This window comes from Thermobia domestica, chromosome 1 (genome assembly GCF_964235325.1).
Source record: "Thermobia domestica chromosome 1, izTheDome1.hap1.1, whole genome shotgun sequence".
In the NCBI taxonomy this organism is placed as follows: Eukaryota; Metazoa; Arthropoda; class Insecta; order Zygentoma; family Lepismatidae; genus Thermobia; species Thermobia domestica.
Window position 1 is genome coordinate 5396921 of NC_137454.1, and position 24645 is coordinate 5421565.

Here is a 24645-nt window from a genome sequence, read left to right on the forward strand (position 1 = left end):
CATTCTTCTTCTTCGTTTGTTTTGACTACTTTTTTTCATATTATTGCAGGTAGCCATTTCTTCTTTTTCTTCTTCTTCTTTATTATAATGTGTTTGTATATATTATCATTTGTTGTTTTATTTGTTCATGATTATAGATAAAATACATTTTAAGTTTCTTTTTCAATTTTTTTTTAATTTCAGAGAGTAAAAGATCGTGATCGTGTGTAAGGACATTATCATTGTACAGTATTACTTCTATCTACGTTTCATCACCATCATCAACAGCAGTAGTATCATCTGCAAAGTTAATATCATTAATTGAACTGTGTATAGACAGCATCAGTGAACAGTATATGCCAGTTGTGAAGTTATCATCACCTGAACAATGAAAAAAAATCTAACGTTCTTTTAAAAATGTACTATACTTAGTGTCGTTTTAATTGTGTAAAAAGATTCATCAGCAATAAACACTATGTATTCTTTCTTCTCTTTGCAACAAATGTGTTATTTCTTATTTTCTCCGTTTCCTAATAAATAAATATGTTTTATGATCAATTATGCAATTAAATACACATATCACAAAACATATTTTTAAATCATTGAATTAAAGAATTTCATAGTGTTTTTTTTAAAAAATTCTAAAACTGATTTTTAGTTCAATGATGTAATCACATAACTACATAATAATAATGAATTCAAATACTTAATCAGTTATTCTTTCGAAAATTAAATCAAGTATGTGAATTCAATATTATTATGATAGGACTTTTGTTTCTAAAATTTTAATATTAATTATTTTAGTTCCTTTTTTTAAAAAAATAAAAAAGTCATATCGTACTTAAGACAAAGTTGTATAATAATAATAATAATAATAATAATAATAATAATAATAATAATAATTGCAAATTCTAATTTTTATTTTAACATTCATTTCAAGAATTTGAATTCATTATTATTATTATTATTATTATTATACGTATCACTTACAATATACGAGGAAAAAATGTTAGGATTTTTTCTTATAATAATTAGTATACTAATTGAAAATCCTATCATATTGAAGTGTATGAAACGAACACAAAACACACACACACAAATAAAACATTTCACTTTCACTATATATATTTTTATTACATTTGATATTACGTTGTTTAGTATACATGAAAAAACAAATCAATTTTTTTCTTCTTTATGAAGAGACGTTCACTTCATTGATACCCTCCAAAGGCAGTGTATCGGTTTCTCCCCACCATGGCTGTGTCGATACACTATCAAATAAATCAGCCATAATTGAATCTATGAGTTTTTGTTTGCAAAATACTTTCATTTCCAATTTTAATCGTTCACCATCAATGTTCACATCACTGTTCTTATCAAGAGAGACACTTGGAAAACTGATGTTCATACCATTAGTAATACGCTGTTCATCTACACAGGTATGGATTCCGGCAAGTCCTCTGCATGTAAGACACTGGAATTGTACATGATTACGAATAGTATCTGTACACAAGTAAAAATATTCACGTAGCACAACACTACAAACTTTACTGTCTTTCACAGCATATTTCCAAGAAATAAAGCCAATCACTTGAAGTTAAGTACACAGTGTTTCGAGGAGCATGAAGTATTCCTTTCTTCTCTAACATCACTAATTTTTCATCCATTAGTTTTCGCACCACCAGTTCGTTTTTTCGACCAAGAGATTTTATAAATGTAATTTCCACTTGAGAATTTAAATAGTCCGTAACAAATGGGGTCAAATGTACAAGTTTCTCCCACTCTGCCAAATTTAACTCCACTCCAAACACAAGTCCTTTGCCAACACGAATCACTGGTTCGAATGTATCACTATCCAGTCCAATACAAATTAATTTCGTTTTCATTGAATTAAGTCCATACTCAACATTTAACAAGTACTCCTTCTTTGTGTCCATAGTTGATGCACAAGCACTCAAAGACATGTTACTCCAGTCGCTGCCCAGCACAGAATAAAGACACTATGCATACAGATGACTGCGCATGCATGAAGAGGAAGGGGACGAAGAGGAAAATTCATGTTTCATCTTGTTTGTACATGATACCATATACTTACGATGAGTAAACCAATTCAGTAAATTCAAGATCGTGCATGTTAGTCCAGATACATTAATATTCATTCCTTTATTTATTAAACAGACATTCCCACTTTGTAAATACGTTAATAATGCACCATTATCTGCTTCCAATTTTTCAGTACAACGTCCAGGTAAAATCATTTTTTCGCCTCCTTCAAATGTCACACATGCCTTCCTACCATATACCGTTGTAGTTATCTCACAGTTTACAATACGAAATGGTACTCCAATCTCCAAATCTCGCATTTTTGTAAAGGGTACCATTGATGCCTTATTAAGCTTATCAAATAAACTCATTGACGATGACATCTTTAAATTTTGACGTTTCTTCCTGTGCAACAGCTGCCTACAGAATGATCTACACAAGCACATACGTTCCGTTTACGCTCTTCGCAGGAGGGGTGGGGGGTTTGGGGATTAAAATTATTAGCCAATTCACGACAAGAACACGAAAAAGTCATTTTTTATCTTGTTTTTTACATCTGGTAGGCGTCCAAGAGTATACTTCTTTATTCTAGCATAGGAACATACTGGTTTACACCGGTTTAAGCCCCGTGGGAACGTTCCCACGGCCAAAATTTTCCCACGCTTATGAACCCCTTCTATTCTACTGTGATCTTGGTGTCATATTTTATTCACAATTCTCCTCAATACTTAAGAATGCAATGCGCATGTTGGGACTTCTTTATCGATTCACACATCTACGTACTGTTTCGTCATTAGCAACTTTTTATAAAACTCTAAAAGCGCCCAAGATCGAATACTGCTCTCCCATATGGACCATGTCAGCACCTGTACATCTCTCTAGAATTCAAATCTTATTTTCCTTATCGCTATTGTCCATTTCCGTTTTCCTGCACTTCGAATATTATCTCAGAAGGAACCCTTGCGACATCTGGGTATCCACACTTAGAAAGTACGTAGAATTCTCTCTGACCTGAAATATCTTCATAAAATAGTGAATGGAGATTAAAATCGAAAATATTGCTTCAGGAACTATCCTTACGTGTCCCCTCCCGCATCGCCCGAAATACCCACCTATTCCATCTTGCAAGTCCTAGATTGCAGAGGTCTATTTTTTACAGAATGCAAACTGTTATAATCAAGTATCAACTGATGTAGACATTTCGTCCAGCTACCCAGTGTTTGGTAGAGCAATTAAACGAGCTTCGACGGAATAATGTTACTTTCATACTCTTTTTTGACACTGTTCTATGTTGTTATTCTTATTGTTGTCTTGTTTATTTCTTTTGTTAACATTTGATTGAGTAGAATGGCAAACTTCTGCTGTATCTGGAAGTTTGTTTAATAAATAAATAAATAAATAAATAAATAAATACATATAAAAATCAAATGAAATGATCTGAATAATTATAAATGAATATAACAATACTGCGTTGTGATGTACATATTGATAAACTTTGCAAATATATTAAAACGCGAAGTTAATAACGAAAGGATGAATATATGAATGGGGCTTGCTAAAAGTACACAACATAGAATCCAAATCGATTATCATTCTTTTGTTAGTGCTTACGGGAAAATTAACAAATAAAATTTGACACAATAAAGGAGAAAAAACATGTTTAAAATGTAAGATTTTCTTACATATAACAATGTATCGTGTAGCATTTAACTTCGATATTGCGTTTAAATTTTGACGTGATGCTAGACAAGAATAGTAAATCCCATTTAAACGTTTTGTGCAAAACGGACGGAACCTCGCTTTCTCCCTTACTACATCAAACTCCCCAATTGTAAAGGAGGATTTTGCTGTTGTTTTTATCATATGGAGCACTCAATCCGGAAGTAAAAATTACGATCTCTAGAGTATCTGAAAGTAGACATAAAGTTAGCAGTTCCTATGTTCTCTCTTCTTGATGCACTATAAAATAATGCGTTTAGTCGTATCTTCTCAGAGATTTCAAATAAATTTCAATCAGTATACATGCATTGTTATTTTCCTTCACTTCAGTAGTGAATCCTAGTATTAAAATTTATATTTTGATTTCACCAGTGAAAAAAATAGTTTGTTTAATAACATTAATACCTAAGTTTATGCGGAAAATTCCCAAATGAAATACAACAACTATCAGTCATTAATTCTCAAATTCTATTTTATACCGTCTAAAGCACTTCCATCCTAAACGCATTCAAAATGTTTCTGCTATTTCTGAAGTTGAGATGTGAAAAATGATATGGGACTAAGTGACAATAATTTATAACTGCTGTAGCTGCAAATGGGTTCGTAGCAAGAACAATCTAAAAAATACACGTCGAATACTTACGTCAGAAGAAAACTAATTTGATACAAGAAAACTTAGTTGAACAATACAACATATTTAAATTTAACAAACCCAAATTATAGCAACGTTCCACTAAAAAAATTCAAGGAATCGGATAAGTGAATTTAAATTATTTAAATATCTTACATAACGCAATCTGTAAAGTTGGCTAGATTAAAAAAAACAATTAAGGGTGTTCTTATAAAAATAATACCTTATTAGTGTTTAGCTGTGCTAAAATAGTCTGAGTTATGACAAAATTAGATTATACCCACTTTATTTAATAGTCAATATTCAAATAATGCCTTCATTCGTACTTACTGATAATATCCGGGATGTATTTTAACGTCTTGAATATTTAAAATTTGTTCTGATCCATCAAAAACTTCTAAGTTGTACTCCCCTACAACAACCTGTAAAACAATATTCCTATAATTGCTAACTTTGTTCTACATATCTACGTTATTTGAAAAATTATCTATTTCGTTAGTTTGACATGCAAATTTTATTTAACTCATTACCTCTCCTTTTGAAAGATGGTTCATTATATTATGTATATTTGAAACCATGTAAAAATGTAGTATTCGCAACTCACATAGAAATGTCGGTGATAACAATTACCACCTATAAACATTTTTCAGCTTTACTAGTATTATGAGGAATCAATACTACTATCTGGTAAGTGCAAAAAAGCTAAGTGACAATATCACTGACTACCTCACGTCGTATGACATCATAGTTCAATTATGTATTTATTTTAGAATTCCTATCGCAGTACTGCCAAGATTTCGTACGAATTTACACTATTTAAAGAAAAAATACACTTTCTTTTCAATTCGCACGAACAGCCGAAAAGTTGGAAGCAATGGAAAAAATATCAAAATTTACCTTTGCGTAAAACATATACATATTACTTTATCATTTCTATAGCGTCTACATATTTTGGTTTAATTGTGGGAGATCATGTTTGTTAATAATTCGTTAAATGTGAGTGATTTTACACACGTTATTTTCATAGTGGTTTTTCAGATGTTCGCCCATTTCTTGATGTGTTTTTTCGGAGAAACGGTCCAGAACGCACCAGGAAGAAGAATCTACAATTCAGTTACAGCCACAACATATCAATCATCCTACTAATTACGTTACGACAAATTAAGTTGATTTAGTCCAGGACGTGGCCTAAAATTCAAATACTAAAATTAAATTTTAGTATTTTCAATCTTGAGAGTAAAGTTGCTGTAATGTAGCCATCTCTGTTTTCTTATTCGCACAATTTGCCTACGGACTCTGTTAGAACTTTGATATATCCTACAACTTACGGAGCATGACATGGAAAATTTAAGAAGTGAAACCCATCAGCAGATTTGTTATGAATAAACGTTTCAGTTGTCAAACTTTCGAACACTGCAGAGGGAGACAGTTTACATTTCTACAATCCTTTATCTTTGTAGTCTGTGCCATCAAAATTTATTGAAACTGTATTAACGTTCAAACAGATTTCCCCATCTGATATCGATTTCTGCCCTTTGTACGTCAATTCTTGTATGTGTTGTATCTTATCTACTGTCATAGCTAACACTATATTCGCTGTATTACAGAAGAACGCATTTCTCTGAATCACAGTACCGATGATTCATTAAATATTGGCAAATGTCTCGTGGTTTAAAAGTACCTTCAAATTACCCGTACGTCCAAGTTCACTGGCTGATATCTCTTTATGTTGAATGAGATAAGGGTATAAGTCTTTATTTTTTTCCATAAGATGAAAAGAAAACATAGCTGTTGTATGTATATACGAGTGTACAATTATCCTGCATCACATAGTGTCTGATGAAGAAAAAGAGTAGGTTGGCGAAACTATAACACGTGTTCAATTTTAAAGAAAAAATATAGTTTTGTTCAGCAAATAATTAGTTTATATTTCATTCTTCATAATGTACTTTGCAACTACTTTCAGTTCATTAGTAGGACTTGATTGATAAACGTACTACCCCGTTTGGACATGTGATTCATCGAGAGTCCAGGCTAAGAGATCCAGGAACCTTTATAGCCACTGCATTGTCTCAATCGCTGTTTTGAGCTTTTTTAGCATCTTCAGTAAATTTTGAAGCCGCAAACTACAGTGAGTTGATGGAAAGGGTAAAATGTAAGATGTTTTTTGTTCAGTACCCGAAAGCTTCACAAGAGGAAGTCTCACCAATTACGCATGCCAAATTTGCTCTTGATTTTGACTCTTTCATTCCATGCCATACCAAGAAAATTGAAAGATGTGTAACATTTGTAACACAATCTGCAGGAAAAGTGTGCGGAGAAGAAAATAGAGAAAGCTACATTACAGTAACTTTGTTTCAAGGCTCAAAATGCTAAAATTTGATTTTAAAATAATCTGAATTTAATGGAACTTCCTTGACTAAATTATCATAATTTAGCACACCTTAGTTGGTAGGATGGTTTTGTAAGCTGTGACTGAAAATCGAATAGCAGTCTCCTCCTCGTGGTGAGTTCTGAGCCTTTCACAAAAAAAAAAAAAAACAGAAATCAGCGATCCTATGCAAAATCACTACGAAAATAAAGTGTATAAAATTTCTCACATTCACGAATGATGAGATGACGGAAACTACAGTGAGATACTACAGTGACGGAAACTACAGTGAAACTACAGGAAGATGAGATGACGGAACTAATATAAAGTACTTGGACGATATAGAAATGAAAAAAATAATCTGTATATCTCTTGCGTAAGAGCTAATTTTGATGTTTTTTGTCGTTTTCCCAATCGGGAGCTGTGAATAATTTCCCGATGTTTCCTGTTTGACCATGAAAATACTCCGAGGGATAAATTCCTGTTGACATCCTGCCTTACTTTTCACGATTGATTAAAGCAAGCTCATGTTACATCCACAACTTGACGTATTACGCACACGAAGCACTTCCATGTATTTAGTTTTCTCTGCATTTACTTCGAAACCGATGACGCTGTAACCGTCTAATAAGACATGTACATTTCGTTTTGTTGTTCTCCTGTCATGCCCTACTAAATTTACATCATCACCATATGCCATAACATCGTGAATGCCGTTCAACTCTAGACCCTGGTTGCTATTTTTGATTTTCCTTATAGCGTATTCCAGAATAAAGTTAAATAATAATGGCGACAACGCATCTCCTTGTTTTAGGCCATTTTCGACGTCAAAGTTCGTGGGCAAAATTTTCCTACCCGGACTTTATTTGGGATTCATTTAAACATATCTTAATTAATCTAATTAACTTCCTCGGTATTCCGAGTTGTTTAAGAACGTTGTATAATGTTTCTCTCCTAACCGAGTCGTACGCCTTTCTAAAATCAACAAATAATTGATGTACCGGGGTATCGTATTCCCACCTTTTTTCGAGTATTTGACGAATGGTAATATTTGGACGATACCTGATCTATTTCGTCTAAATCCGCACTGATAATTTCGAATAAATTGCGTATGGGGTCAATGTTGCTAATAGAATAAATGAAAGGATTTTATAGGATGTTTACAGAAGAGCAATACCTCGACAAATATTACAGTCAGTTTTGTCGCCTTTGTTGTGAATTGGAAAAATGATTAATTCTTTCCACTCTTGCGGCAAATCTGCCTTGTTCCAGATAAGGAGGATCAGTTTGTGTATTTTGTCCCACAAGTTTTCGCCTCCAGCTAAATTTAACTCAGTTGGAATGTCATCTATACCCGGAGATTTGTGTTTCTTTAATTTCTGTATAGCGGTTTCTACTTCTATTCGGATGAGTTGTGGAATATACGGTTCAGAGATCTGTATCTCCTTTTCTAAACACGCATTAATTCTTGTCTGCGTATTCAGCAAATCGTCAAAGAAATCTTTCCATATATTTAAGATGCTATCCGTATCAATGAGAACTGTTCCGTCAGCTTTCTTTTCCACTGATCCCCTTATGCAGGTTCCGAATATATATTTTTTGCTATTGTATTCGAGTCAATTAGCTTTGAAAATATCGTGTTTCTTTGTTATAATAGTTTTGGAAGTTTCCCAGCTGACATCTGCGAAATTTTGGTGTAGCTATTTCGTTCGGATTTTGTACCCAGTATAGTTTTGCCTGTTTTCTCTTTTCTGTTAGTTTAATGCATTCCAGATCGAACCATGGTTAGTTCGTACGTATTTCCGCATTTCCCAATTTTTTGTATTGCTGAACCTTTAATTTTATCTATAATTTCAAAGCAAGTATCCTCAACACTAGTGCACTTCGAATCTTCTAAAACAGAGAATCTATTCGAAACTTCAATATGATATTCCTCTATTCTAATTACTTTAATAAAATCTCTCCGTTTTCGGACATTGAATATTACCTTTATTGAACGATAATCTCTTTGGTATTATCGATAATACTAGGTAGTGATCAGTGTCACAATCAGAACCTCTAAACGACCGGATACCAATTATGTTAGATTTGCCATCTTCTATCCAATAATATGCATTCTATTGTTAAAGGCACTTACCACTTGTAGTAAATTCGGATTATCAAAACAGTGTGCTGCTGTTAGAATCCAATTGATTTTTAGTATGGAACCACCGCAGTTATGTTCTCCTAATGAACCATTCGGCATAACTACTCTGAGCTCAGCTATGAAAGGAAAGTCTCCTGAAAAAATAATTTATTACACCATTATTTTAATAGTCTAAATTTCAAGTAAACTTACGGAAGGACCAATTCCGCTACGAAATATGAAACAAGAAAGTCAGTTAATTTGAGAGATTGAGGGGGTTTCTGGTTGAATGACGGAATCATAAAACAACAAATTCCAGCATTGCATTAGATTTTATTTTCATTTTTAAAATATAATATAATATAATATAATATAATATAATATAAAATAATATAATATAATATAATATAATATAATATAATATATTATAATATAAATATAATATAATATAATATAATATAATATAATATAATATAATATAATATAAACCCCAGGAAATTTGTTTTGAACTCCCAAACGAACCTGGTATATAAAAGAATGAAACCAATTCACTCATCTGTACTCAGCCGCTCTTCTTGAGCTGATGGAAATTGTATATACATAACTTAGGTCCGAGACAAAACTAGAAAAACTGTAACACAAATCTTTGTGATACAGACATTCTAATGGAGGTTACGGAAATTAAAATTTAGGTCTAGAATAGGATCCTTCACTAATCTACAACATAGAGCGCATCAAACCTATGATTCATATTTTTATTTGAAAATAGATAAATACTAGTAGGTTCTAGGCTAAGCTAAGTTAGTAAACATTTGCCATGGATTAACGACAGACGTATCTACAACAAACCTCTCTACATTTTGGCTTGGTTACCTTTTCTTCCGTTAATGTTTCAGGGGTACTAAGGACATTCCCGTTAAATTTTAAAAATTGCCTAATCTATAATTTGGAATGGTGGCCTAGGACCACTCTATAATTCTGTAAGTTCTGGGTATCCATCTCGTTTTATATAGGTAAACAATTGCAAAAAATCAAATTTTGGAGATTTGTGACTGAAGTTATTCCCTTTGATGAGGTCTTCTTAGCTTGTATGGTTATATGAGCACGTGCAGTGGTCCATTCGCTTTCATAGGATAGAGGTACAACGATGTGCCTTTTAAAAGTTAGAAGGGGTAGCTGGATACACGTCTTAAGGTTTAGAAATTGACAAATTTAAATATTTCGTATTGTTGTGTAGGACCCTAATGTATGTCACTATATGGGTGGTCTATCTCCTGAACACAAGAGGTTAAAACTTTGTCAAAATTTAGTACAAAAACCTGTTCAACCTCAGGGCATTATAAGCTCAATTTATTTATTGATGAGGTCTTATTATTGGGCATTGTTATCTGGGCGTGTCTCGGGATAAATAAACTTTCATAACACATAGATACTTCAGTGGAGTCCTTTGACAATGTGGGAAGTGTGCATTGGTCAACCCGTTAAATTTTAGAAATTCCTAATTTAAAAATTTGATATAATACTTAGGTTATTAATAAGTACCATTATAAATACGGATGGTCCCTCTCGTTCACTATTATGAAGAAAAGATTCCAATAAATTAGGACAACAGCACCTTCTGTTATTGACTTATTATCTTACATAGTTTGAAGGTAATGTACAAAAGTCAATTTCCTTTCATGAGACTTACGTGTATTAGCACAATTTTACTAATACGAAGGTACATTCGTCCACCCATTACATTTTGGAAACTGTGCAATTTAAAAACTTGATATAGTACAACGGGATACCACTAAATAATATTGTACGTTTGAATGGTTCATCTGCGTCCCTTTTCGTGGTTACAAATATGTTCAAAATGTAAATTTCGGAGGTTTTCATAAGTTGAATTGACCTGATGAGGTCTGATTACCTTATACTTATGCTAATATACTTGTGTACAGGTGTCTATTTCTGTTTAGAAGTCATGGGTATCGTTTCGCACCACTTTGAAAATATTGGAGGGGTATCTAAGGCCACAACTTACATTTGAAAATAATCAAAACAATAATTGGTATATGTCCTCAAGTAGCAATTATAAATCTGTGTGGTTAATTTTGCTGTCTTTCAAGGTTAAAATTAGTACAACCAAGTATTCGGTTATTAACCCAATTTATCCTCTGGATAAGGTCTTATTATTTTATATGATTACGGGGATGAGTACAGGGTCCGGAACTTTGGTACATTGGCGGATCTTATATAAGTAATTTCTGAGCGGTGCTACGAGTCATGAATCAAATTAGGAATTTGATACTAGCAAAACTTTGGGATAATACTCGTTTGTAAATTTTCTCGTTCCCATGTCAAATACTAGTACGGTTACGCCTTCGATTATTGAAATATTTTTAATGAGTGTCAATATAGATGTTTATGTTGGCAAATTTATATAACAATTTTTTGTCGAAGAGCACCTAGCACAATTCCTTTAATATGGGAACACTAGAACAACAATAATTGGTAAACATTAGTAAGGAAACATATACATTTGTAGATTTCTTTGGTCTTGATTACTCAGCATATTTGTAAAAATATACCAAAATTAAATCGTAACTAATACGTTATTTCGCATGAAATGTATTTGATTCCCATTACCGACGTTCAGGAGCTTTAACACTGTTATACGAATAATGATGAGCATGATTATATGCAACATAATATATCCTATGTTTAAGTTCATGGTGAATTCTAAGACTTAGGTTCATTGATTCATTTTGGAGAACTACCGGTACCTATCAACTTTAACTTCGGGAATTGTAATAAACAAAATTTTAGTATGAGGCGCGAATTTGGGATGTTGTGTTTATTGTTCAATAAGATAAATTCAATACCCGATTGATATGAAATATCATTTTGAACTCTAGTCATAACTCATAGACTAAGATTATTTGTGGAAAGGTGTCTATACTTAAATCAGATTGGTTGACCTGTACCTTGAGCTTAAAATTACGGACTTGAAATCTGAAAGATAACCTTAAGAATTTCACACATTCAATATTATAATTGTATTTACGACTCATAGTCTAAGGTCAAAAATTTTAATACAATATACCTGATATACAATAACACTTTGAAATTTAGTTGCAACTCGTCGTGTAACGTGGTGTAATTTTGTTTATTAATCAACAAAAAATATTTTTATGCGGTATTATTTTATTATAACTATTTTTGATGCAATGTGATTGATCGATCAATTTAAAAATATTTGCAACGTACACTTTTAAAGTTTTGTTTAATATTGTTTTCGACTGTTCTTCATATTTTTATATGAAAATGCTGGTTGGAATAGTTTTAGTTCAAAAATGTTGCTTCATTATCTTTATATTAGAAGTCTCTTGTATATAAATTTAGTTCGAAAATTAAGGTTTTACAATTTCTAGTTGGAACACCTTCGTTTAACACCTTTTGGCTTCTCGCTCATATAAGTGTTAAAAACATTGAAAATCTTTTAATTGTTATCAAATATTTAAAACCTGGAATGTATGTTTGAAATTTTTAAGATCGGAAATTTTCTTCAAAGTTTTATTGATATTTTAAAATGTATAAATTTTAAAAATTGTCGTTTGAAACCTTTACTTTTAAGAATTGGTTTGAAAACGTTTTAGTTTTATTTATTAAAATTTGTGTTAGGAAATTTGTTCGCATTTTTCGATTTGAAAAAAGTTTTGAAATTTCAATTAAATTTCTTAATTTGAAAACTTTTGAGACTTTTAGTTTCAAAATAATTTTAATAATTCCAATAATATTTTTTTTTCAGTTTCAAAATTCTGGTTTTAAATCTGTAGTTTGAAAAATTACGTTTGAAAACCTTTAATTTCAAAATATTGTTTTGACAATATTTAGTTTGAACATTTTGCTTAGAATATTTTTAAGTTTGTAAATTTTGGTTTAATTTTTTTTCAGTTGGTTAATTCTCTTTTTTAAACATTCGTTCCAGAATCAACTGTAACTTTTTTAGAACAGAAAAATCTGGCAACGCTGCTTCACCAAGATGCAATAGTACTTGTTAGAAAATGTTGGTGGAACATCATCAGAATTCCCACACCCTCTATATATAAGTATTGCAGGAGATAGTATGCATTTTATGTCATCATTTCTATTTGTCTACTATATCTAAACACAAGGAATGTAATGAAGTGAATGTCCAAGATTATAGATTTACAACAGAATATACCTCATAGAACCTTATCTATTCTCATGATACTACAAAGTATGAATTAAGAATGTAGTGAATCTTAAAAATGATAAGAATATTATTTTTCCAGCAAGATGTTTACCAGTGGAAGCATCGAAACAAGAACTATTACGATTCTTAAACACCGAATCTGTATTTTTATCTTTCATCAGATTCGTTGTTTGTGGTCATCCATTCAAGTTTAGTACACTCTCCAGTATTCATGTTTAGAAAATTTGTTTTGGTGTTCAACAAATTCCATATCAGCAAAACGTCAGCTATAGTATAATGATTCGAGGTGAAATCTTTCGAGCAAGCAAATTCTATTCCAATGACGTGTCAGCATATAAGCAACAAACTTACGTTTTGTAGTGAAATCATCCGGGGAAGATCATTTTAGGAGGAAAGATATGTACTGCTAATGATAAAGAATTTCTTTTTGCTAATATATCTTTTAAAAACATATGATGACTGGCATTAGTACTACTTTGTTAAACATGTTATTAGATTGGACAAGGTAGAAGAGTTTGGAATATGACTGGACTTTGAAGAACAGCAAATCTTGCTTACACGAATAGGCCAATTGAATGATCATTTTCACGATGAGCTAATTGTGATCAGGATCAAATCATGAAATTATGCTACTTATAGCCCTTGGAGAGAAATTTGTGCTGTTACGTAAAAAGGTATATTGCATGTACCTCGTACCTAACACAAACGGAATGTACCAAGTTCATTAATGTAATCCAGTGTGCAACTCATTTAGTTGAAGTGTTCAATAAGACATGGGTATTCCGGAAAGATTACTATTTTGCGAATTATACAATATGTATATAGGTTTTGTGAAAGTTACTAACATCGTTCGTGGATATACGCACCCCTGCATTGATCAGGTGTAATATTCTAGCTTATAGGTTTATTTACTTCGCCTGTTCCGAGCTTAAAATATAAGTAAAAAGGCTATTAGAACAAACAATAAAGGAAATAGGTCTACCTGATGGATAACAATAAGAATTGATATAAAAAGCAACAAGGTGACCAGCACGGGAGTGTATTCCTACTTCTGGGCCACCCTGTATAGTTGCATTAATAATGAGTTTATTTGTGATAATATGGGCTTTGATTTTCCACCTACCATTATTGTAATAGACCTCAGAAAACTTCAATTGGAATGACAATTATATACTAAAGAGAAACTGATGCAACACGTAGAAAGTATATTTATGAAAAATATTCAGATGCTTTATATGGCATGGATATACATGGTTTAACAATACATTATTTCAAAATTATCATTTTAACCTGAGAAAACCCATGTTATTTTACCCTTAAAAGATCCAAGGGACACCCCACAGACTCTCTGCTCTATATACAAGCTACCTGAACCCACCGTGACCATTTCTATTTTTCCTCATTAATAGGATTCGCTAATCACTACTTTGCTATGCAATCATTTGTCAATCGCAATGAAAAATAAAAAGCGTCAAATAATTAGAATAGTACATACTTCAATGCGAGCCTCAGAGGCACCCCTTGGGCATTTATGTTAGTATAAAAAATAAACCTGTTTTTTTTCTGGGGAAAAGTAAAAGATGCTTGGAAACGCAATCAGAGCGTGTAAATCAAAGATATATAAGAATTCTTGACAGCGAAACACGGGACGAAATATCTGTTAAGAATAATGACATTAAAAGTTGACAAGGGTACCTACAAGCCACCCATTGTGCGTTTACGTTACTATAGGAAATAACCCTATATTTTCTGAGGTAAAGTAAGAAAATAGGTAAGGAAATACAACCAGAGTGTGTATTTCAAAGAGATGGGAGAATTCTAATGCCCATGACATGGCACGAAATACCTATTAAGAGTAATGGCATTAAAAGTTGACCAGGGTGCCTGCGAGGCACCCGTTGGGCTCCCTTGGGTTAAGTGATTTGTGTTTTCTATTTCAAGTACAACACAATGCAAATATTGTTCTGACATATACTATTCAATGTTGATGAAGCAGTGTTCCCACATATTTCTCTCCTAAATAGTTCCGGTTCTTTTCTAAACGGTTCTTTACCAATGAGTGCACGAATTTGTAAATTATCTAATTTTCAAACAAATATTATAAAATGAATAATATGAAACGTTTTCAAAAAAATTACAATAGAAAAATATTAACTTAAAATTTCTCAATCTAAAATTCACTACGCGTGACTTTAAGTTTCGCGGATAACCGTCGAATGTTATTTGCATGTTTACTATTTGATTAACAAATAATGGTTTGTTATTGCTTTCATCCCATTTATTGGTAAATGCACAACCTATTGAACGTAAATGTCCCAACTAAAATTTTAAAACCAAAATTTTCAAATTAATTTTATTCACAAGAAACATTTAATGTAAAAAAATATACAAAAATGTTGAACTAAATCTTTCCAACCCAAGATTTTGAAATAATAAATCTATAATCCAAAAACTGTTAAGCGAAAATTTTAAAAATGTATTTTGTAAAAGTTTGAAAGTGATCATCCAATTAGATCGCATCAAAGATAGTGATCAGCCAATCAGATTGCATAATGAATAATCTTTCCAGTGAATAACCAATGAAATTGAACATGTTTACAGAGTGAGTTGTGAATAAAGTTTTAAATGTTCTTGCATATCATCATGTGTTAAAAATGTTTACTTCTACGACGATGGATAATAATTCTAAGATTCTAAGATTCAAAGTGCGAAATTGTTAACGGCACTTATCACATTTCAACTTCATAATTTAAAGCTCGATGAAGAAATCAACTAATCCGACTTTAGTAAAGATAATTTTCCACGAATAATCTTAGACTATGAGCTATGCCTAAAGTTGAAAATATTATTTCATATCAATTGAATATTGAATTTATCTTTTTGATAATTAAATACAACAATTTAACTTCATGCCACATACTAAAATTTTGTGTATCACAATTCCTAAATTTAAATAATGATCCTAGGTTCTCCTTCAAAAGTGCATCAATATACCTAAGTCTTAGAATTACCATAAGGTGAAGATATTGTATGCCATAGTAGACTTTTAACAGTGCTGAAACGGATCAAGGTAAATATCGCGAATTGAAAACCTTCCGTGTGGTACAACATATTGCTTACCTTTATATTTTGGTATATTTTACCAATATGCTGGATAATCAAGAGCAATGAAATCTACAAAAGATATATATCTTTGTCCCGAAAGATATTTACGAATTATTGTTGTTCTAATCATTCCAACATTAAAAGAATTGGACTACGTACTCCTCAATCAAGAAAATAAGATTATTATATAAATGATCCAATATACACACCCATATAAGATAATAAGGTCTCGTTAAAACAAAATCGACTAACAACGGAACATGTGGCCATACTAGTATTTGACATCGGAACAAGATGAACCACGTAAAATTTACAAAGGATTACTATACCAAACTTTTGCATTGGCCAATTCCAATTATAAATGATGAATCGATGTACTCTTGCCAAAATATAATAAAGGTTCACCAATGTACCCATGGTCATGACCCTGTACTCATTCTAATAATCATATTAAATAACAATACTTCATCGAAGGGGATAAATTGGGTTGGGTTCTACTAATTTTCACTTAGAAAGGAAACTAAATGAACCACCCGAATTTAAAATATCTCCTAGAGAACATGTGCCATATGTTGATCATTCCGAAATGTAAAGGCCGACCCTAAGTACGCCTTCTATATTATCGGAGTGGTACAAATTATTACCAATATATTATGAACAGAAATAGACTCAAGTATACAACTATAAAATCACGTAAGGTACCAAGACATCATAAAGGGGAGTAAACTGATTCAGTAAACTCTGAACGTCTGCAATTTTTAACCGTGAAAGGGAAAGATATGAAATATCCAAACATAAAATGACATTTATTAGTTTCAAATTGTACTATAGCACTTTTATGGATTGTGATATGTCCAAAATATTAATAGGCTAACAATAGTACTACTCCCAAATTTCAATACAAATGTGCTAATATACATATGTTTGTTGAAAGAGAATGGACCCCTGTACATACCCATCTAATATTATATACAATAAGACCTAATAAAAGGAATGAGTAGGGCGAATAACTGAAGATGTTTTCGTACTAATTTATTTGCAATGCTTTACTCATAAACTGTAACGACATGGACAACAGAAATTTATAATAACACTTATTTCTAACCTATGGTATTTACCAAATTTTTAAACTGGGCAACTACTAAAACTTAGGGGGTGGCCCAATGTACCACAACCAAATATCAAGAAATAGGCCCTAGTGTATATTATGAAATAAAATATACCGCTGTGCACATATATATCAACATTAGAAGTAATAAGATCACATTAAAAGGAATAAATACGATCAATAACTACTTGAACATCTTATTGTACTACTTCTGTCAATTTTTTGTCCATAAAATGGAATGAGATGGATAACCCAAATATACAATGGTACACATTAGGGACCTACAGAATTATACCAATTTTGTAAAAAAAAATTGCAATTTATAAAATTTAAAGGATGGAGTTAATGTACCCTTCCGACACTTTCAAATGGGGTTGTAATGTGTTTATCTCTTACCAGAGGAAATGGATTCCAAAACAGACCCACTTAACAATATAAAGTAATAAGACTTTACCCTAAAGTAAACTGTGTGAATAACCAATCTCATGCAAACACTTGCTTTTAGTAATTTTGGCAATTTCTTAAACATGAAAGGGAAAAAGGTTTTCCACCCAAATTTGTAGAGGTATCTTTATTGTCCTGTACTACTACACTAAATATTAAAATTTGTCAATTTCTAAAATTTAAGGGCTGGGTCAAAGTACATGTCTCAAATAGTCAAAGCGAGCTTAAATGTACCTATATCATAAGAAAAAAGCCTCTGTGGAAGGCCACATAACCATGTAAGTTCATAAGACCTCATCAAAGTGAATAATTTTGGTCAATAACCGACTTCATGACAAAGACGTGGTCTTATTAATTTTTTTTGAAATGTTTACCCATGAAATGTAACGAGATAAACGAATTACATTTATAGTGGTATTTATTGATGCCTTATACTACTACACTAAATTTTGAAAGTTTGCAATTTCCAAAATTGAAGTGGTGGGCAAATGCACGTCTACCTAGTTTTCAAAGCAATCCACTAATATACAGATATCTGTATATGCCAATAAAACCGTATAAGTTAATAGGGTTCCTAATGGGGAATAAAGTCAGTTAAAAACCTCCGACATTTGATTTTTTGGCATTTTAAAACCATTAAAGACAAGCGCCTCCTTGGATTTGTACACACCGTCTCATCAGCATCTTTTCTCATATATTCATCAGGTCTTCGAAGAAGATAAAGCTTTCCTTATTGAACGAATTCGTATTCTTTTGTATCGCCTTATAGTAGAATTGGAGTCTCGGCGCAACCAGCTGAACAATTGTTTCCATCACTGCCCTAACGGTCACCATGGCTCTACACCCTTTTCTTCGGCGTCCAATTCGGAGAAGAAGGAGACACAAACTTCGAATGCAGCCAAGCAAGAGAAATTTTAAATTTTTGCCTTCTTTCTCTCGATGGCGTTCCAGTAAACCATTTGGAAGATGCTCCAGATCAGTCTTTGTTATTACAGCAACCCCTTGGTGATCTCATAGCAGACTTGCATCTTCAATTATAGCTCCTTTGGTGGCTTCCGTAGGGCTAACGGGTTCTCTTCTTGTACATCTAAAAGGAACATAGCATTGATGATGCCAATGATCTTGCTATACGTGAACCTTGGTTATTTCTTCCGAATAACTGGAATTTTTGGAGAGAATTAATTAACCAGTTCAGTATTATATCTCGACCAATAACCCCAATACACACCACAGGATCACGATGAACAGCATGACTGATGAATTCTTAACTGTATTCCATAGTTGTGAATGTAATAATGAATCTCAAAGTAAATCTAATATTGCCTATTATACAGTTTCTCGCATTCTTTCCGATCATGTTTCTTTTAACAACCCAGAAACACTTTATTGTGTGCCAGAAGTAAACCATATTTCTCCTTTAACTGAACCATGCCCTTTTTCGACTTACGAAACCTCATTGTGAGCCTGTGCTTTGTGAAACTCTGAATTATTGAAGAATTTCCCTGGCGGTTAACACTTTTCTCATCAGCAGTGTGTTCATATTTTCTATTTTAAAATGGAAATGCGTTCAGTGATTTAGGACTGTTCAGAGTGGACAGTGTTCTTTTCACAAACAAACCTCTCATGTTACAGTATCTACAGCGAAAGATATTGCCAAATTGCTACACCTGATCTCTATATGATGAAACTCGATTTGTGCCAAGCATTTCATCTTATTTTCGTAGTTGTTTATAGTAGGAGATTTTTTGGTATAAAACGTAATATTCTATTGTATCATTTTACTTGACTAATCATGGAGTTTGTAATCATCGCGCTCAATTGTTCGTGGTATAACTGCGAAATCACATTTGCCCTTTAGTTTCTTTTGGTAGCTTAATCATAAGTAGACAGGTAGTTTACAGCAGGCCTTCCATGCTTTGCCCCAAAACACTTTCGCATTCAGTTTTCAAAAGTCGATCTTGACACCAGTTAAGAAACGTTTGCATTAAATATTTAGGTTGATTTTGAAAATAGTAATAAATCCATTGATTCCAGATATTTAGATATCGTAAAATCATTCCTTATTTATTTGCTTTTGCGCTCTCAACGAGTACGGCAAGTGTTTGCCGGGTATGTGGTTTGTTCTTGTTTGGCTACTTATCTTACCTAACCTATTGCACTCGCCATTGTACATAACTTTTTTCACAATTTCTCTGTAAGGTTCTAACAACACAAAGCAATTTGGTGTGGAAAAATTTATACATATTAATGTTTTGTTGATGGCAGACCATTTTCTGTGGCAGTTATGTACATCTCTGGTACTATTTTGTTTCAGTGGACAACCTTAAATGAATTACTCATATAATTTACCGATGTTTTGGTAGGTGTATTTACAGCCTTGTATTACTCCAATAATGTTTTCATTCATTTTGATAATATGGCTGTTGTATACTGTTATACCTAAAATATAAGTAGAGTTTTTTTTTACCTATTCCCAATAGCTCATACCGTTTACTTGTTAGATAATTAGCAACTTGTATATATGTCTAAATATCCAAATAAAGTAGATGGGGCGTCACGAGCTCTCGGCTCGATCTTACGACTACCCTTATCCAATCAGAGCTTACTACCAGGCAACCGGGTTAAAAATCAAACTTGGAAGACAGGTGGAGATTCCTTAGTTGGAGCAAGATGTTAATAGAAACAAGGTCGGGGAGGGAGCCCTTGGGAGTTCGATTGATTTGCGGGAATATGGAGGAAATGGATCTAAGTATCCCTCGGTCATTGACCTTTCCCTACAACGTCAAATATACAGAGACCGGTATTATTTAAAAGCATGTTTCAGCTTTCTGAGTATATTCGGGTATTTATATTAATTATTATTAATATTATTATTATTATTATTAATAATAATAATAATAATAATAATAATAATAATAATAATAATAACTATTAATTGCTCTGATAATCTAAGTAATACATTGTAAACGCAACCACTTTTCGGTGTTTTCAAAGGTAAGATAGGTGGTAAATTTGTGAGATTATCTGTTGTAAAACGTGAGAAACTGAATTGCAATTGATTGCTGGACATAAGACTCACCGTTTTCTCCAGCTGCCGAAGATTTGTTGTGCCTTACATATTCGAAAGTTTCCAAAGCAGGAAAGGTAAACGGCGAATACGTTTTTAATATTTCAGTTCAATGTTTTTTTTTTCAAATGAAGAAAGTAGGAGCAAAATCTTGATTTGGCAGGAATACAAATAATAAAAGAAAATAAAATATACGTACTCTGCAGCGAACCATATTTTGTAGGAACGGATAGAATTCGGTATTTCAATGTAGATCTGAGGCCTAGTCAGTGACAGTTCTAGTCATATCCACAAATAAAACATTTCATTAAATATTTCTATTATTATTTATATTTACTCACCCTATATAAATAAATTAGTAGTAGAAATTAGTAGTAGAAATTCGTCCATCACAATGGACGAATTGGAACATGATCATAAGCTAAAATTATATATTCTAATAGGGAAGATGTGTTGCATGGAAGAATTCGGTAGTGGGGTTGGTTAGTGCAGGAAACTATAATCCATCAGTAAAGGTGATTGAAGACGGTTCGAGTCTCGTACACACCCTTACCCTGTGTACCGTTTTTTTTCTTCTTTTTCGTATGTGAGGAACGATAAATTACAACATATGTAATTAACTCATGGCGATACCAGAAGAGAAAATATACCATGTTTACACGTATATTACTGTTCTTTATTCTTGCACGTTTTCAAATAAATTATAATTCCCCAAAGTAGTAATTTAGTGAAAATTTATAATCAACTTTTTAATACGTATCGTCTCAAAATGTATATGATTGTATCGTCTCGTTTTATCACCACTTAGTTAAAAGCATTAAATTCCATTGTTTGTACTATTTTATGGCGTGATAGCTAAAATACATACCATTGGAAAGTGTTTGATGAGAGAAAATGGTCCGTTCAATGTTGAGAGAATAACCCAAACTTAACCATTGATTTTCCATATTATATCATGTAGTGTAAAACAAAATCATTATATATATTATTATCTTTATATCTATAAATTCCCGGAAAACATTGCTCCTTACAGAGCAAATTTAATTAATTTACGTTAATATATTTTCTAGAACTTCATTTTGTAACAATCGTCGCAATGTTTTTGAAGTTCAATGAAACGCAGAATATGCAACATAGTATAACTGCTTTGGTAGTTTTTGTAATCTCGAGCCCCAAATTTTGTGGTAACTTGACACAGTAAATTACAGTATATGTTCTAACTGTAGATAACAATTTTTAGCAAATAACATAGTTAACATCTTCATTCCAGAGATATATCTTCCTTAGCAAAATGAAATGTAAGTAATTATTTCAAATATCCTTAGGACTATGCAAAAATACTTACCACGTGCAGAATTTGTTCCATTATATATTCGAGAGACTTTTTCATCTGCAAAATAGAAATAATTATTGTAGTGCAGTCACTTTGTTAAGAGTATACCTGTTCGTCACCCAGGATATATATATATATATATATAATGTGTGTGTAGAGGTGCCCCAAAATTAAGTATGCAATCACATGCTGATCATACTCATTGTTTTTATGTCATTTCTTAATAGTATGCATTAGGTATACTTAGCTTCTTTCTTATTTTTTCTTAGGTTTTTTATATATATCGTAAGCTCGGAGCAGCCTGTGCAAATAAACCTATACGTTAGAATGTTATTCTTGATCACTGCAGGAGTGTATAGCTACTTTTTGGCCTCTGTCTCTCTCTCTCTCTCTCTCTCTCTCTATATATATATATATATATATATATATATATACACATATATATATATATATACATATATATATACATACATATATATATATATATATATATATATATATATATATATATATATATATATATATATATAGTTCCTAAAATGATTGCGGCCAAAGTACTTGAGTACATTGGAAATCCAAAAAACTCACATATAGAGGTCATCTGTAGTCGTGTCGTCACTTTTAGTATATAATCCTTTCTTTTGTAATCATCCTTCGTGTAAGCAATATCGCTCCTAAGTCGATTTGCGCTACAACTTATATTGAACATATGTCAACATGGTAATATATTCTTGTTATTATTTGACCATTGTGGTATTTTTAATATTTTTTATGAATTACACCTTCACTAAAATTCCCGTTAGACGCCCCTTTACCTGTCTTCTTCTATTTACTAAGACTTCATAAATGTGATTATGTATTTGATTTTACTATTAGTATAAGTATTAGTTTGAAAATACCATTCAGTCACACCTTCTCGTTTTAATCTCCTAATAGAATTTTCTTATGGTATCGGGGGAGCTGGACACTTATCATTAATCGTATCTACTGTAAGGATACTATATTATCACATAACAATAGTATCACATTACCAACATTTAAGAGTAAAGAAAGACAGTATATAGTTGAAAAATTAAACCCGCTAATTGGATTGCTGATGGTAAACGAAAGCATGTTCCTGGATTTTGATTTTTGTTTCCTTCTCCGTAAACTGCGAAATTTCCAGACTTCGGCGTTCCTTTTTCAATGTTGTCTAAGTTAAATAATCCTTGATAATTTCATCACGTGGTTCTTACTCTTTACATATTTTGAAGCACTTACCGAATAAAGTCCTTCATATATTACATTATTGAAATTGCATGTATATTTTCTTTACTGAGGTTTTGCCCAGTTATCATACCTAGTCCTAAGCTTTTGTGAATGTCTTTGAATAATTCCCTACCTATTACAGGGTAACCGGTTGTTTGTTAGCGTCACGGCAAATCACCAAGCTGTAGGACCACCCTTTAAGGTCTTTCGACGATTTCTTATCCAATTTCGCAGCTAATTTCTGTATCTTTCTTCCAGTTCCGCAAATTGAAGGTGCGACATGCCGTGGTGAAAGACGTCCATACTGCGCGGATTAAATTCAGACTTTCAGGAAACAACTTGTACATTGTATTGAAAAATATATCTGATTCATGAAGAGATGATAATGCAATCTGTGAAAATAAGTTTATATAAAGTGTGTTGAATATCAGTCTCAGAGCCGGTCTCGGCTCGGCTCGGTCTCTGAATTTTCGTAACAGAGAAAGTTTGCGATCAGCAGTACCATTCTTTAATCTGTAATATTTACTCTGTTCAGGGAAGCCTTTAGGTTAAGTTTAATGTGAAAGCTGGCTTTGTATGAGACGAAACTTAGATGTTTAAAGTGCAATTAGGTGACGCTTACGCTGGTAATAGTGTGAAGATATGTGTATTTGGACACATGGCAAAGTATCTTATTTTGAACAATGGGACATTTTATTTTAGAAAGAACATTACAGTGAAAAGAATTACCATTCATTTTAAGTTAAATCACCTTTCGACTTTTTTTCTTAAGTTCATTTGCCTTTGCTGTCTGTCATTTACTTCTTACGTTTGTAATTTTTTAATTAATAAAATAACAGATCATTCCTACCATCACCATACCTTGGTTAATCTACGAGCACACACTTTTTCATCGAGACCTAAATCAGAGTGAATAACCGAGAATATGAACCCGGAAGGAACGCTATACAAAATCGATTGAAAGACTTTTGGAAGGGACAGTCGACATGGAGCGAGAGACGAGTTAGAATGTAGACCGCGAGCTTCAGTTTGAAATTTACGATTGATAGCCTTGCTCTGTCTTATAGAGCACCTTCGTTTCGGCTAACGCCAGATAGCCGTCCACGACGATGTATTGCTTTTTGAGAAGAAGTTGTAAGTTTAACTAAAATCGCGGTCCTCGTAAAGTTGGTTTCTCAGTCCAGGTTTCGCCGATCCTTGACCTTGGTTACTTGGATGAACGGCCAGCCAAACAGAGAGATGGACGGACA

The 24645-nt window shown here is 32.4% G+C and overlaps 1 protein-coding gene across 1 annotated transcript in view; it reads right to left on the reverse strand.

Moving 5' to 3' along the window:
* LOC145665842 (fibrinolytic enzyme, isozyme C-like) overlaps nt 1-24645 on the reverse strand; it is a 110931-nt gene that overhangs the window by 78421 nt on the left and 7865 nt on the right. The window contains exons 2-4 of the mRNA XM_081732960.1: nt 22160-22204; nt 8881-9023; nt 4703-4794 (exon numbers count right to left, since the gene is read on the reverse strand). Of these exons, the coding sequence (XP_081589086.1) occupies nt 4703-4794; nt 8881-9023; nt 22160-22204 (280 nt within the window). The remainder of the gene's footprint in view (nt 1-4702; nt 4795-8880; nt 9024-22159; nt 22205-24645) is intronic.